The following is a 10,996-nucleotide window of genomic DNA, read 5'->3' on the forward strand; positions in this document are numbered from 1 at the left end:
TACTTCTGTATTATTTAAATTTTAAATAAGCACATGATACTTTTATTTATAACAAATATATATATTTTTTAATTTCAGGTATCTCTCCTTTGCTAGACACTGTATTATTCACAAATATTTTCTATTTAAAAACATCTAATTAAATGATGTAAGTTCAATGATAAGTGCAATTAACAGAAGTAGATCTAAGAGCAAATACAATTGACTCTTGGTAAATATGTAGCTCAGCTTGTGGGAACAGAAGTGAAGGACATATTAGAGAGCAGCTGTGGCAGACTGTATTTTCCCGAAGATAGATACAATAAGATCTCCCATCCCACATGTTCTTCTCACAATGTCACCTTGACACTTCCCATTGAGAGATGGGAGCTATGTTCCCCCCTCTTAAATCTGAGTGGGCCTGAGTATGGTGGAAGTGATGCTATGTGACTTCTGATGCTAGATCATAAAAGGTGATACAGCTTCCTCTTGGTTCTCTCAGGATACTCACTGGTAGAACCTAGCCATGCTGTGAGGAAGCTCACATGGACACCCAGCGTGTAAGTGTTCCAACTAAGAGTCAGCATGAACTGCCAGACATGGGAGTGAATGGGCCTTCAGATGACTCCAACCCCCAGCCATTAATTCACACCCAGCCTTTGGATCCCAGACATTGTAGAATAGAGGCCATCTTTGTTGTGCCCCTTCTAAATTCCTAACGCAGAGAATCCATAAACATAATAGCTGTTGTTTTATACCACTAACGTAGGGGTGTATACTGGACTGATGTGTCTCCCGAAAAGATATTTTCAAGTCCTAGCCCACTGTAATCTAGGAGTACCAGAGCTTGTCTAGATTTCTCAGGGATAAGAACCTGGATCAGCCTAAAGCTGCTTCCCATGAGGTGGAGGTCACACGTACTTCCACGCTCCAACCTTTGAACCAATTCTGACACCTGCTGTCTTAATTATCTAGCACTGCTGTAACAGAAATACCACAAGTGGATGGCTTTAACAAATAGAAGTTTATTCTTTCACAGTCTAGTAGACTAGAAGTCCAAACTCAGGGCATCATCTCCAGGGCAAGGCTTTCTCTGGTGGCTTGGGAGGAAGGTCCTTGTCATCAATTTTCCCCTGGACTAGGAGCTTCTCTGCACAGGAACCTTAGGTCCAAAAGACTCACTCTGCTCCAGGCTCTGCTTTCTTGGTGGTATGAGGTCCCACAACTCTCTGCTTGCTTCCTTTTCCTTTTATCTTTTGTAATAAAAAAAGGTGGTGTAGGCCACACCCCAGGGAAACGCCCTTTACATTGGATCAGGGATGTGACCTGAGCAAAGGTGTTATATCCCACCGTAATCCTCTTCAACACAATCCAATCTTGCCTCATTAAGCACAGGCAGAGATCAGAATTTACAACATATAGGAAGATCATATCAATCACAAAATGGAGGACAACCACACAATACTGGGAATCATGGCCTAACCAAGTTGACACATATTTTGGGGGGGACACAATTCAATCCATGATGCCAGCTGTCCTCCCCTTGGCACTCTCTACGTCTCTGCTGGGTTTGACAATTTGTTGCAATGGCCACACAGAGCTCACAGACAATATTCACAATTATGAGTTTACTAGGGAAGTAACAGGTTACGATTCAGGTTCAGAAACGCTCAGGATACAGTTCTTCCATCAGGACAGCCTCTTCTCAGCTGTGCCCACAGGCATGCCTCTCTCTGGCCCCTCGGCCTCTGCCCTGCTTGGGCAAGTGTTACAAAGCCCTTTTAGCTCTGCCGATAAGTGCCTGGAGGCACTCCATTCTGCCAGTAAGTCTGGGCCTGGAGGCGCTCAGCTCTGTCATTGAGTGGGTTCATGGCCCTACCTCTGCTGCCAAGTACCTGGGGGCATCCCACTCCAACAGAAAGCCTCTTGCCTGAAGGCACTCAGCTTTCTCACTCTGTGAGCCAGGAAGCCCACCAAGCCATCTCCTTCTGGTCTCCTGGTTCTGCTTGCTGCCTCTGCTGCCACCGTTTCTCTGCTGCTGCTTCTCACTACCTGTCACAGTCTTTGATGTTACCGGTTTCTCTCTGTCTCCTACATCGAGGAGGTTCTCAGCACAGGGACCCGGGGTCCAAAAGACACACCCTGCTCTCAGCTCTTCTTTCTTGGTGGTGGTGAGATCCTTTCTTCTGGCCTCAGGGGTGGCTCATCTTAAGCCTAGTGGAATGGCAAAAATGACTCATCCACACACTGGGGCTCCATATACCTTATTTGCATGGCCCCACCCCACAAGGGTGCCATGCACCTTATTTACATTATTAGCAAGCTATACAATCTCCTTGGTGGGCCACAAGCACCTCATTTGCATAGCCCCACCCAGTCATTTGGTGGGCATTACAAAGACTATGGCTAGAAGGGTCATATTAAGTAATTCACTGCACTGAAAGTGTCTATAGTATATTGACCAATCCCTGCAAAGTGCATAAAATAGACCAGTCACAGGGCAGGCTGCAACACAGGGTCAGACAAAAATATCAAACCATCAAGTTGTTTACTGTTTACCCAGGAAATCTCCATCAACTTGGACAGAAGTAACGAACCCCCTGGGGTAGAAAACTAGGGCAAAGGTAACTCCTCAGGGCTTAGTGGGGAAATCTCCCCAAGCTGTCTTTCCAAAGAACCAAGGCAAAAACCTACTAAAGGAACTCCTTTCATCACACCCCTGTTACTGTGAATGTGACCTTTTTTGGAAATAGGGTCTTTTCAGATGTAGTCAAGTTAAGATGAAGTCATACTGAATTCGGGTAGGCCCTAAATCCAATAACTGATGCCCTTTTAAGAAGACAGAAATTTGGATACAGACACACAGAGACAGAGACACAGGAAAAAACCTTATGTGATGACAAAGGCGGAGTTGGAGTGATGCCTCTACAAGCCAAGGAATGCCAAGGACTGTCAGCAACCACTAGAAGCCAGGATAGAGGCATGAGACAGATGTTCCCTCAGAGCCTCCAGAAGAGCCAGCCCTGCTGACAATTTGATTTCACACTTCTAGCTGCCACAACTATGAGAGGAAAAAAATCCTGTTGTTTTAAGCCACCTAGTGTATGGTACTTTGTTATGGCAGCCCCAGGAAACTAAAACTGGGCAGTTTGTTACATAGCTATAGTAAGCGCAACAGCAAACTTCTAAACACGAGCGTTTGCACATAGTGGCCACCGGTGTCCAAATATTTTACAGAGAGCATAGTGTGTCCATTGACCCAAGTACCCATTCTCTCCTTCTCTGATAGAACCCCCAATGTTATCTGCACACATGGGCCACAGGACAGACTATATTCCCCAGCCTTCCATGCAGCTAGGCTTGCTTTGCCATGTAATTAAGTTCTAGGCAGTAGGATGTAAGTAGCACAGTATCTGAAAGTGTCCTTAAAGAAGTATGCCCTTATTCTAGCTGCTGGAGTGGTATGTGATGGCTGATACTCAGCAGCCATTTTGGATTATAAGGTATTATTGACAATGTATATGGCCAAACAGGAAGATACAAAGAACACCGATCCCTGACATCATGAAGCCACGATACCAGCTCTGGGATCCTACCTCCAGACGTATTTTATGAAAGAAAGAAAGAAACTTTATTCTTGTATTAAAAACAAACCAAACCCATTGCCATCCAGTCAATTCCAACTCATAGAGACCCTATAGACAGAGTAGAACTGCTCCATAGGTTTTCCAAGGCTGTAAATCTTCATGGAAGCAGACTGCCACCTTCACTTGTGGAGCTACTGGTGGATTCAAATCGCTGACCTTTCGGTTAGCAGCCAAGCACTGAACTACTATACCACCAAGGTTCCTTATTCTTATGTAAGTCCCCATTATTCTGAAATTTTCTGTTATAGCTCAACATAATTCCAACTAACAGCAAATTTCCTAACAATTCAAAAATCAGCTACTATTTACTAAGTGCTTACAGAGCACTGGACAACTGTGTACTCTTCACAGCAAGCATCTGTGAAGAGTAAGACATGGCCCAGTGTTGCTTCTGCAACTGGTCCCTTCACCTCTGTGAGCCTCAGTTACCTCATATATAAAGTGGGATAATGGTAGGTAAGCCAAATAGCAAACTTGTTGGTCAGGCCCAGCCTACACACATTTATCTGTCATTATTTAAATACAATGCCTGAACTAAGCACTATTCTAAACAATTTATGGGATAGTGGCTTGGACAGAGGCGAGAATGGTCAGATTTGGGGTTTGTTTTGGAAGAATAGTGATCAGGGTGTGCCAAAGAAGCAAATGTGAGGTTTGAGATAAAGAGAGGAGATAAATATCTAGCTTTTGGCCTGAACAACAGGAGAATGATGGAGAAAACTAGGGAGGAATAGGATTAGAAGAGTGGGGAAATCAAGAATTAGGTTTCTGAACATAATGTGTTAGAAATGACCTTCATTGCTTTTGAGCATTCACATGTTCAAAAATATTTGTTGATGAAATAACTTGTGTGGAAAGACGGGTATTTGAAATGCCATCCTCATTTCCCACCTCATTTGCCATCTCCTCAACCCTTTCTAGGTCAGAAGAAGAAAATGTCCTAGAATCCACTATGAAATAGAGAGGTTTGTTGTTTGTTGAGTATCCATGTACTTACTGCCTCACAGCTCCCAGCCCCTTGCAGTTAGGTGAGACCATGTGACTCATTCTGGCCAATGGGCTGCTTTGTGCCTCATTTCTTTGAGGAAACTAGACTCTGAAAGATGAAGAGAAGAAGGCAAACAAGCTATGGTCCTCAGGACCCAAGGAACAACTTGGTGCTAAATACCCTGTGTTATCATTTTGCCTTCTATAGTCCAGATGTGCATTTTATGAAACCAGCAACCCCAAAACACCAAAGAGACACAAACAAAAAGAGACCCATAAAGGCTGCTCTCTCTAGCCAAAGGACCAGAAAATGGACAGCTTAGCAAAACAGAAAACTTACAGAAAATTACTGCTCCAGCCAGACACCACAGAATGAACTCCACGTCCTTGAAGACGAGGTTTTGAAGTGAGGGAATTAAAAGGACAAACGGGACAAAAATCAAGTATGTTGGCCTCCCTGAGACTGATACCTGGAATCAGAATCAGTGGAAAGATCATGACCCAGGAACTCACAAGGACTCCAAACCAAAACAACAAAAAAACCCAAACCCACTGCCTTCAAGTTGATTCCGACTCATAGCAGCACAACAGGCCAGAACAGAACTGCACCACAGGGTTTCTAAGGTTGTAAGTGAAGGGAAGCAGCAGACCGCCACACCTTTCTCCCACTGAGTGGGCTGATGCGTTCAACTGCTGACCTTTTGGTTAGCAGCGATCACTAAACTGCTGCGCCACCAGGGTTCCACAAGAACTGTAAAACGCTAAATAGAACTTGAAGACATGGGACAGAAATAGGAAAGAATCCAACACTGTTGGAAAGGAAGACAACCTTTCTGGGACCCTACTCTGGACCCAGCTTTTTAGCAGAGGTTATCTCTCTGAACCCTCACAGTAGTCCTCCTATGGGAAAAAAAAAAAAAAAAACGTTGCTGTCAAGTCAATTCCAATTCAGCGACCCTATGGGACTGGGACAGAGTAGAATTTTCCATAGGATTTCCAAAGCGTGGCTGATGAATTCAAACTGCCAACTTTTCAGTTAGCAGCCATAGCTCTTAACTGCCCCACCTGGGTTCCATCGTTCTGACAGAAGTCAAGATCAAACTCATTGCCACGGAGTAGATTCAGACTCAAAGCGATCCTGTAAGACAGGGTAGAACTGTCCCATAGGGTTCTAAAGGAGCATCCAGTAGATTCTAACTGCTGACCTTCTGGTTAGCAGCCGGAAGCTTAAACACTGTGCCCCTAAGACTCCAGTCTTCGTTTAAAAAAAAAAAAGCCGGTTGCCCCAAGTCGATTCCCACTCATAGTAGATACTGTTGTTAAGTGTCCTCAGTGGGTTCTGACTCACAGCGACTCTGTAAGACAGAGTAGAACTACCCCATAGGGTTTCCAAGGAGCAGACGGTGGATTTGAACTGCCAACCTTTTGGTTAGCAGCCAAGCCCTTAATCAGGACAGCACCAGGGCTCCCAGTAAACATTAACCAAAAATAACCAAACCCAGTGCCGTGGGGTGGATTCCAACTCATAGCAACCCTGTAGGACAGAGTAGAAGTGCCCCCCAGTTTCCAAGGAGCACCTGGCAGATTCAAACTGCCAACCCTTTGGTTAGCAGCTGTACCACTTAACCACTACACCACCAGGGTTTCCAGTAGACGTTAGTATCCTTTATTATGGCTGAGCAAACTGAGGCTATGAGAGCCAAAATCATGGCCCAGTATGACAAGGCTGAGGTGTGAAGCAGCCAGATTCAAACATGGGTCACCCTAACTGCAGAACTCACCTTTGTTTCACTAAAGATGGAAAGGTGACTGAAAGACCCTGAAATGCACATAGATACGGGGAAGGAAAGCAAAACTTACAGGTGATGTTAAACCCATCCCCTCAGCCACCCAACTTTTATCAATGTCTCCAAAGGGAGAAAAAAAAGCTGAATTTAACCGGAGAATCTGCATGTTAACCAAGTTTCCTGGAGCGTCTGATGGAGTCACCTATACGTGGGGCCTCCTAGTAACTACTGCTCCATCTCGGGGCAAGTGATTTAACGCCTCTCCAAGCCCCTGCTTCTTAGCTGTAAAATGGGTGTAATTACGGAAGATTCAGTTTAATAAAAGTCTGCAATGTGCTCAGCACAACACCAAACACTTAAGTGCTCAATACATTACAGTTGCCATCATTAGTACGACGGAAATTTTTAAAAATAAAACGTTCTCTAAGACTTACTTGGAAATATACCAAAACATAAAGACTAATGAATGAATAGCAATATAGGTAGATATGTGATAAGACATAGTAAACGTTTGATAATAAAAAGTTAAAATAATGAAAAGTTAAGGGTAAAGTGTTCCCTGTAAAACTCTCTCAACTTTTCTGTATGTTGGAAAATGCTTAACTCTGGAAAAAAATAATGCACTGTGGCATTCTTTCAGGGAGGAAGACAAGTTTTGTTTGAACACAAAAGAAAAAAGCAACAAAATGGGCGAGATCTCCTTCGACTCTGTCCCGCCTTTGGGCTGCGGGCCGTTAACAATGCTGCTTGAATGAACTCATCGAGGGCTGCTTGCGAAATAACAAATCCTCGAGCGCGAGGCCGGAGGCTGCCAAATCCGCGCAGGGGAAAGGGACGCGCCTCCAAGCTCCCCATCCCGCTTCCGTGCAGAGGAGGTGGGGTTGGAGCGAGCGCTGGAGGAAACGTGGCTCAGCCTTGCCGAGGGGGCTCAGGGCGGGCTCTGGCCAATATGCGCCTCATGTAAATACCTTTGGAGGGGCGGGGGAGAGAAGGGTCGAATTTCAAAAAAAAACAAACCCCCCTACAGCCCCGGGCGGGCGGGCGCGCGCGATGGGCGCTCTTAGGCTGCGGGAGCGAGTGGAGGATGCTGGGAAGGAGGTAAAATGGCCACCGGCGGCGGCACGGAGGAGGAGAGGAAGCGGGGGCGGCCGCAGCTCCTGCCCCCGGCGCGGCCGGCTGCCCGGGGCGAGGAGCCCGAGGGCGGCCGCGAGAAGCTAGGCTGGGCCCAGGTGGTGAAGAACCTGGCCGAGAAGAAGGGCGAGTTCCGCGAGTCGCGGCCACCGCGGCGGGACGAAGAAAGCGGCGACGGCGCGCTCGGCGCCCCGGCCGGCTTGGCTGCCCCGGGCTTCGGTGACTTCCCCCCAGCTGGCCGCGGGGACCTGAAGGGCCGCCGGAAGGACCCCGCCGGCGAAGCGGCGGACCCCCGCAAGAAGAAAGGTACAGCCGAGGCGAGCCGGAGGAAGAAGAGCGAGACGGCAGCCATGGCGGCCCCGGCCAGACCCGGCACGGCCGAGGACGCGGCCGAGCGGCCCCACCAGGACGAGCAGGCGGCCGCGGCGGGCCCCGCGGCAGGCCCAGGCAAGGGTCGCTTCCTCGTGCGTATCTGTTTCCAGGGTGACGAGGGCTCCTGCCCGACCCGGGACTTCGTGGTGGGTGCGCTCATTCTGCGTTCCATCGGCATGGACCCGAGCGACATCTACGCGGTCATCCAGATTCCCGGCAGCCGCGAGTTCGACGTGAGCTTCCGCTCGGCGGAGAAGCTGGCACTGTTCCTACGCGTCTACGAGGAGAAGCGCGAGCAGGAGGACTGCTGGGAGAACTTCGTGGTGCTGGGGCGGAGCAAGTCCAGCTTGAAGACGCTCTTCATCCTCTTCCGGAATGAGACGGTGGACGTGGAGGACATCGTGACCTGGCTCAAGCGCCACTGCGATGTTCTGGCCGTGCCCGTGAAAGTGACCGACAGGTTTGGGATCTGGACCGGGGAGTACAAATGCGAGATCGAGCTGCGCCAGGGGGAGGGCGGGATCAGGCACCTGCCGGGGGCCTTCTTCCTGGGGGCCGAGAGGGGATACAGCTGGTACAAGGGGCAGCCCAAGACGTGCTTTAAGTGTGGTTCCCGGACCCACATGAGTGGCACTTGCACGCAGGACAGGTGCTTCAGGTGCGGGGAGGAGGGGCACCTGAGCCCTTACTGCCGGAAGGGCATCGTGTGTAACCTCTGTGGCAAGCGAGGACACGCTTTTGCCCAGTGCCCCAAAGCAGTTCACAACTCCGTGGCAGCTCAGCTCACCGGCGTGGCCGGGCACTGAAGACCCGCCAGCCTGCCAGCTGCCGGAGTGTACACACAGCCAGCTTACCCCTCTAAGTGCCAAAACTTTTTTTTAAACCATTTTTTTTTATCATTTTTGAAGGACATCTTTTTAAACCTGCAAGAGACATCTCTTTGCCTTCTTAAGCCGAGTTTACTCCATTTCAGCCTTTTCTGAATTGGTGACCCTGAGTAATGACTGCCGAGAACTGTAATGTGCAGATATGTCGTCTTTTTTCTTTTTTTAATTTTGGTTTTGTTTTTATATTTGGTTTTTTTTTTTTAACTTCAACCTCCCACCCCATACCTTGTCTTCTTCCTGGATTGTCACCCTTTGGGCTGCCTTGCTCATCTTCATGCCCCAGCACTAGGTACGGGGCCCAGTACGTGGTAGGCACTCCATCAGTGTCGCTGAATTGAAACAATGTCGGCTGTGGCTTCTATCAGGATGTCTACCTTTTGCAGCTCTTCCCCTCTCGTTTTAATTTGCTGCTTCTAATCTACGTGGTCTGAGAATTTGTGAAACCAGTGTTGTTCGAAGTGTATGTAAATCTGATTCCGTAAGCTCTGAATGGTGGGAAAGGGCCTCTCTTAGGGCAAAAAATGCATGGACTTAATGACAGCTCTTTCAGAAGGTCGGAAGCCGTTTTTTATAGAATCATCAGAATCATGGAATTTAGAATTTTCATGCTGGTAAGAATCTGAGAGTTGGTTTAGACCCTTGGTTTTCCAGCAGGTGAAACAGAGGCCCAGAGAGGTTAAGTGACTGGGTCAAAATCACATTGCTGTCTGGTTCCAGAGCTGAGCCTAGAGTAGAGTTCCCTGACCCCAAGCCCGGTGCTCATCCCACTACCTCTCACACTTCACAACATGTTTTTCCATGTCACTTGAGGGCCCAGAACGTCTCTTCAGAATGGTGAGCCCAGAAGAATGCCTAGAAACCACCTGGGGGTTAGCAGGAACTTCCAAAAACACAGGAGATAGGGAAAGGGTCAAGGAACGTACTCCAGGGTGTACTCGTTCCATAGGGTACCACAACTGGAACAAAGTTTGCCAGGTCTTTTGTGAGAACCTTACCCTTCCTTCCCATCCAGTGTCAGCAGTGAGAAATGGGTGCTCCTGAGGAAGGAAGCCTACCAAAGGTTTACGTTTGCACCTTAGCCTCATAGCCAAGAACCCCCGAGAAGCTAGCTTAGCTGGAGCTCATCTGCAACCCCCTGACTCTCAGGAGAAAGACGGTTTTAACCCGGAATTATAAGTGAGTTAACGTTAAAATGTACCTGCAAAATAGGCCAAGCAAGAAGGCATGGGTCAACTTAGTGTTATCAAGTTAAAGTAGAGAAGATAGTACACTGCTTTTCTCTTAGTTTTTGTCTTTTGCTTTGTTTTGCCTTTTTTTTTTTTTTTCTTTTTGTGGCTTAGAATGTAAAATCGATTGTTAAAAGTTTGGTTCTGAATAAATATTTATCTTTTGTATTGCTAATATTGCTGCTCTATTTCCTTTCCAAGTGCTAGATGAACACCTCTTCCTTCCCCTCACATTTCTGCAGGACCTGCCCAACCTGCCCAGGAATGCTAGTCAGACCCTAGTTCAGACTTCTACACACCATTTGTTACCCTGTCAATACGTGTCCCTGCCCCCGCTGGCCAACACTTAGCACCCACCTTGTTTTGCCGATTCCTCTGGAATGCTGCCTTAACCCAAAGAGTCACAATCACCTAGGACGCTTTTAAAACTGAAGCGTTCAGCCTAACCCAGCACCAGGGTGTCAGCATCACTGGAGTGAGTGAAAATACGTTAAGGAGCCCCAAGCAATTCTGATGGGCAGCCAGGTTTGAGACCCCAGTTCTGAATGGCACTAAGATGAATAAAACTGGCTCTGCCCCCAGGGAAATGATAAACCAGTTGAAAGGGGCGATAAGATGCCAGCCTCATCATCTTGAAGTTATTGTAAGCGCCATGAATGGGGGGGTGGAGGGTGGAGAGATGTATTCTTGGATTTAGAAAAATAACTATCACAGTGCTAAGAGAGGAGGTGAGAAAGGGGGATCCAGGACACTTCCCGGAGACCTGACCCACTCCTTCCAGCCAGCCCTGGAGATTGGGCCCTATTCGGGGGGCTGAATACGATCAAGGTTCTTGACTCCCTCCAGTGCCCTGCGAACCCCAGACAAAATCCTCTGAAGGATCTTCCAGCTCGGAGATGTTGAGAGGATCCGATCCTAAGAATTAAGGTTTTCCAGCGTATTGAGTCAGTAACTCAGTGATTTCAGGCTATATCCGGAGC

At 47.7% G+C, this 10,996-nt stretch overlaps 1 protein-coding gene across 1 annotated transcript; it reads left to right on the forward strand.

Moving 5' to 3' along the window:
• The first annotated feature begins 7,253 nt into the window (after positions 1–7,253).
• Positions 7,254–10,539, forward strand: ZCCHC3 (zinc finger CCHC-type containing 3). Its single transcript, XM_049869473.1, has one exon. The coding sequence runs from the start codon at positions 7,504–7,506 to the stop codon at positions 8,707–8,709; it is 1,206 nt and encodes a 401-aa protein (XP_049725430.1). The 5' UTR covers positions 7,254–7,503; the 3' UTR covers positions 8,710–10,539.
• The last annotated feature ends 457 nt before the right edge of the window (positions 10,540–10,996 follow it).

Source organism: Elephas maximus, chromosome 25 (genome assembly GCF_024166365.1).
Source record: "Elephas maximus indicus isolate mEleMax1 chromosome 25, mEleMax1 primary haplotype, whole genome shotgun sequence".
NCBI classification, from domain to species: domain Eukaryota; kingdom Metazoa; phylum Chordata; class Mammalia; order Proboscidea; family Elephantidae; genus Elephas; species Elephas maximus.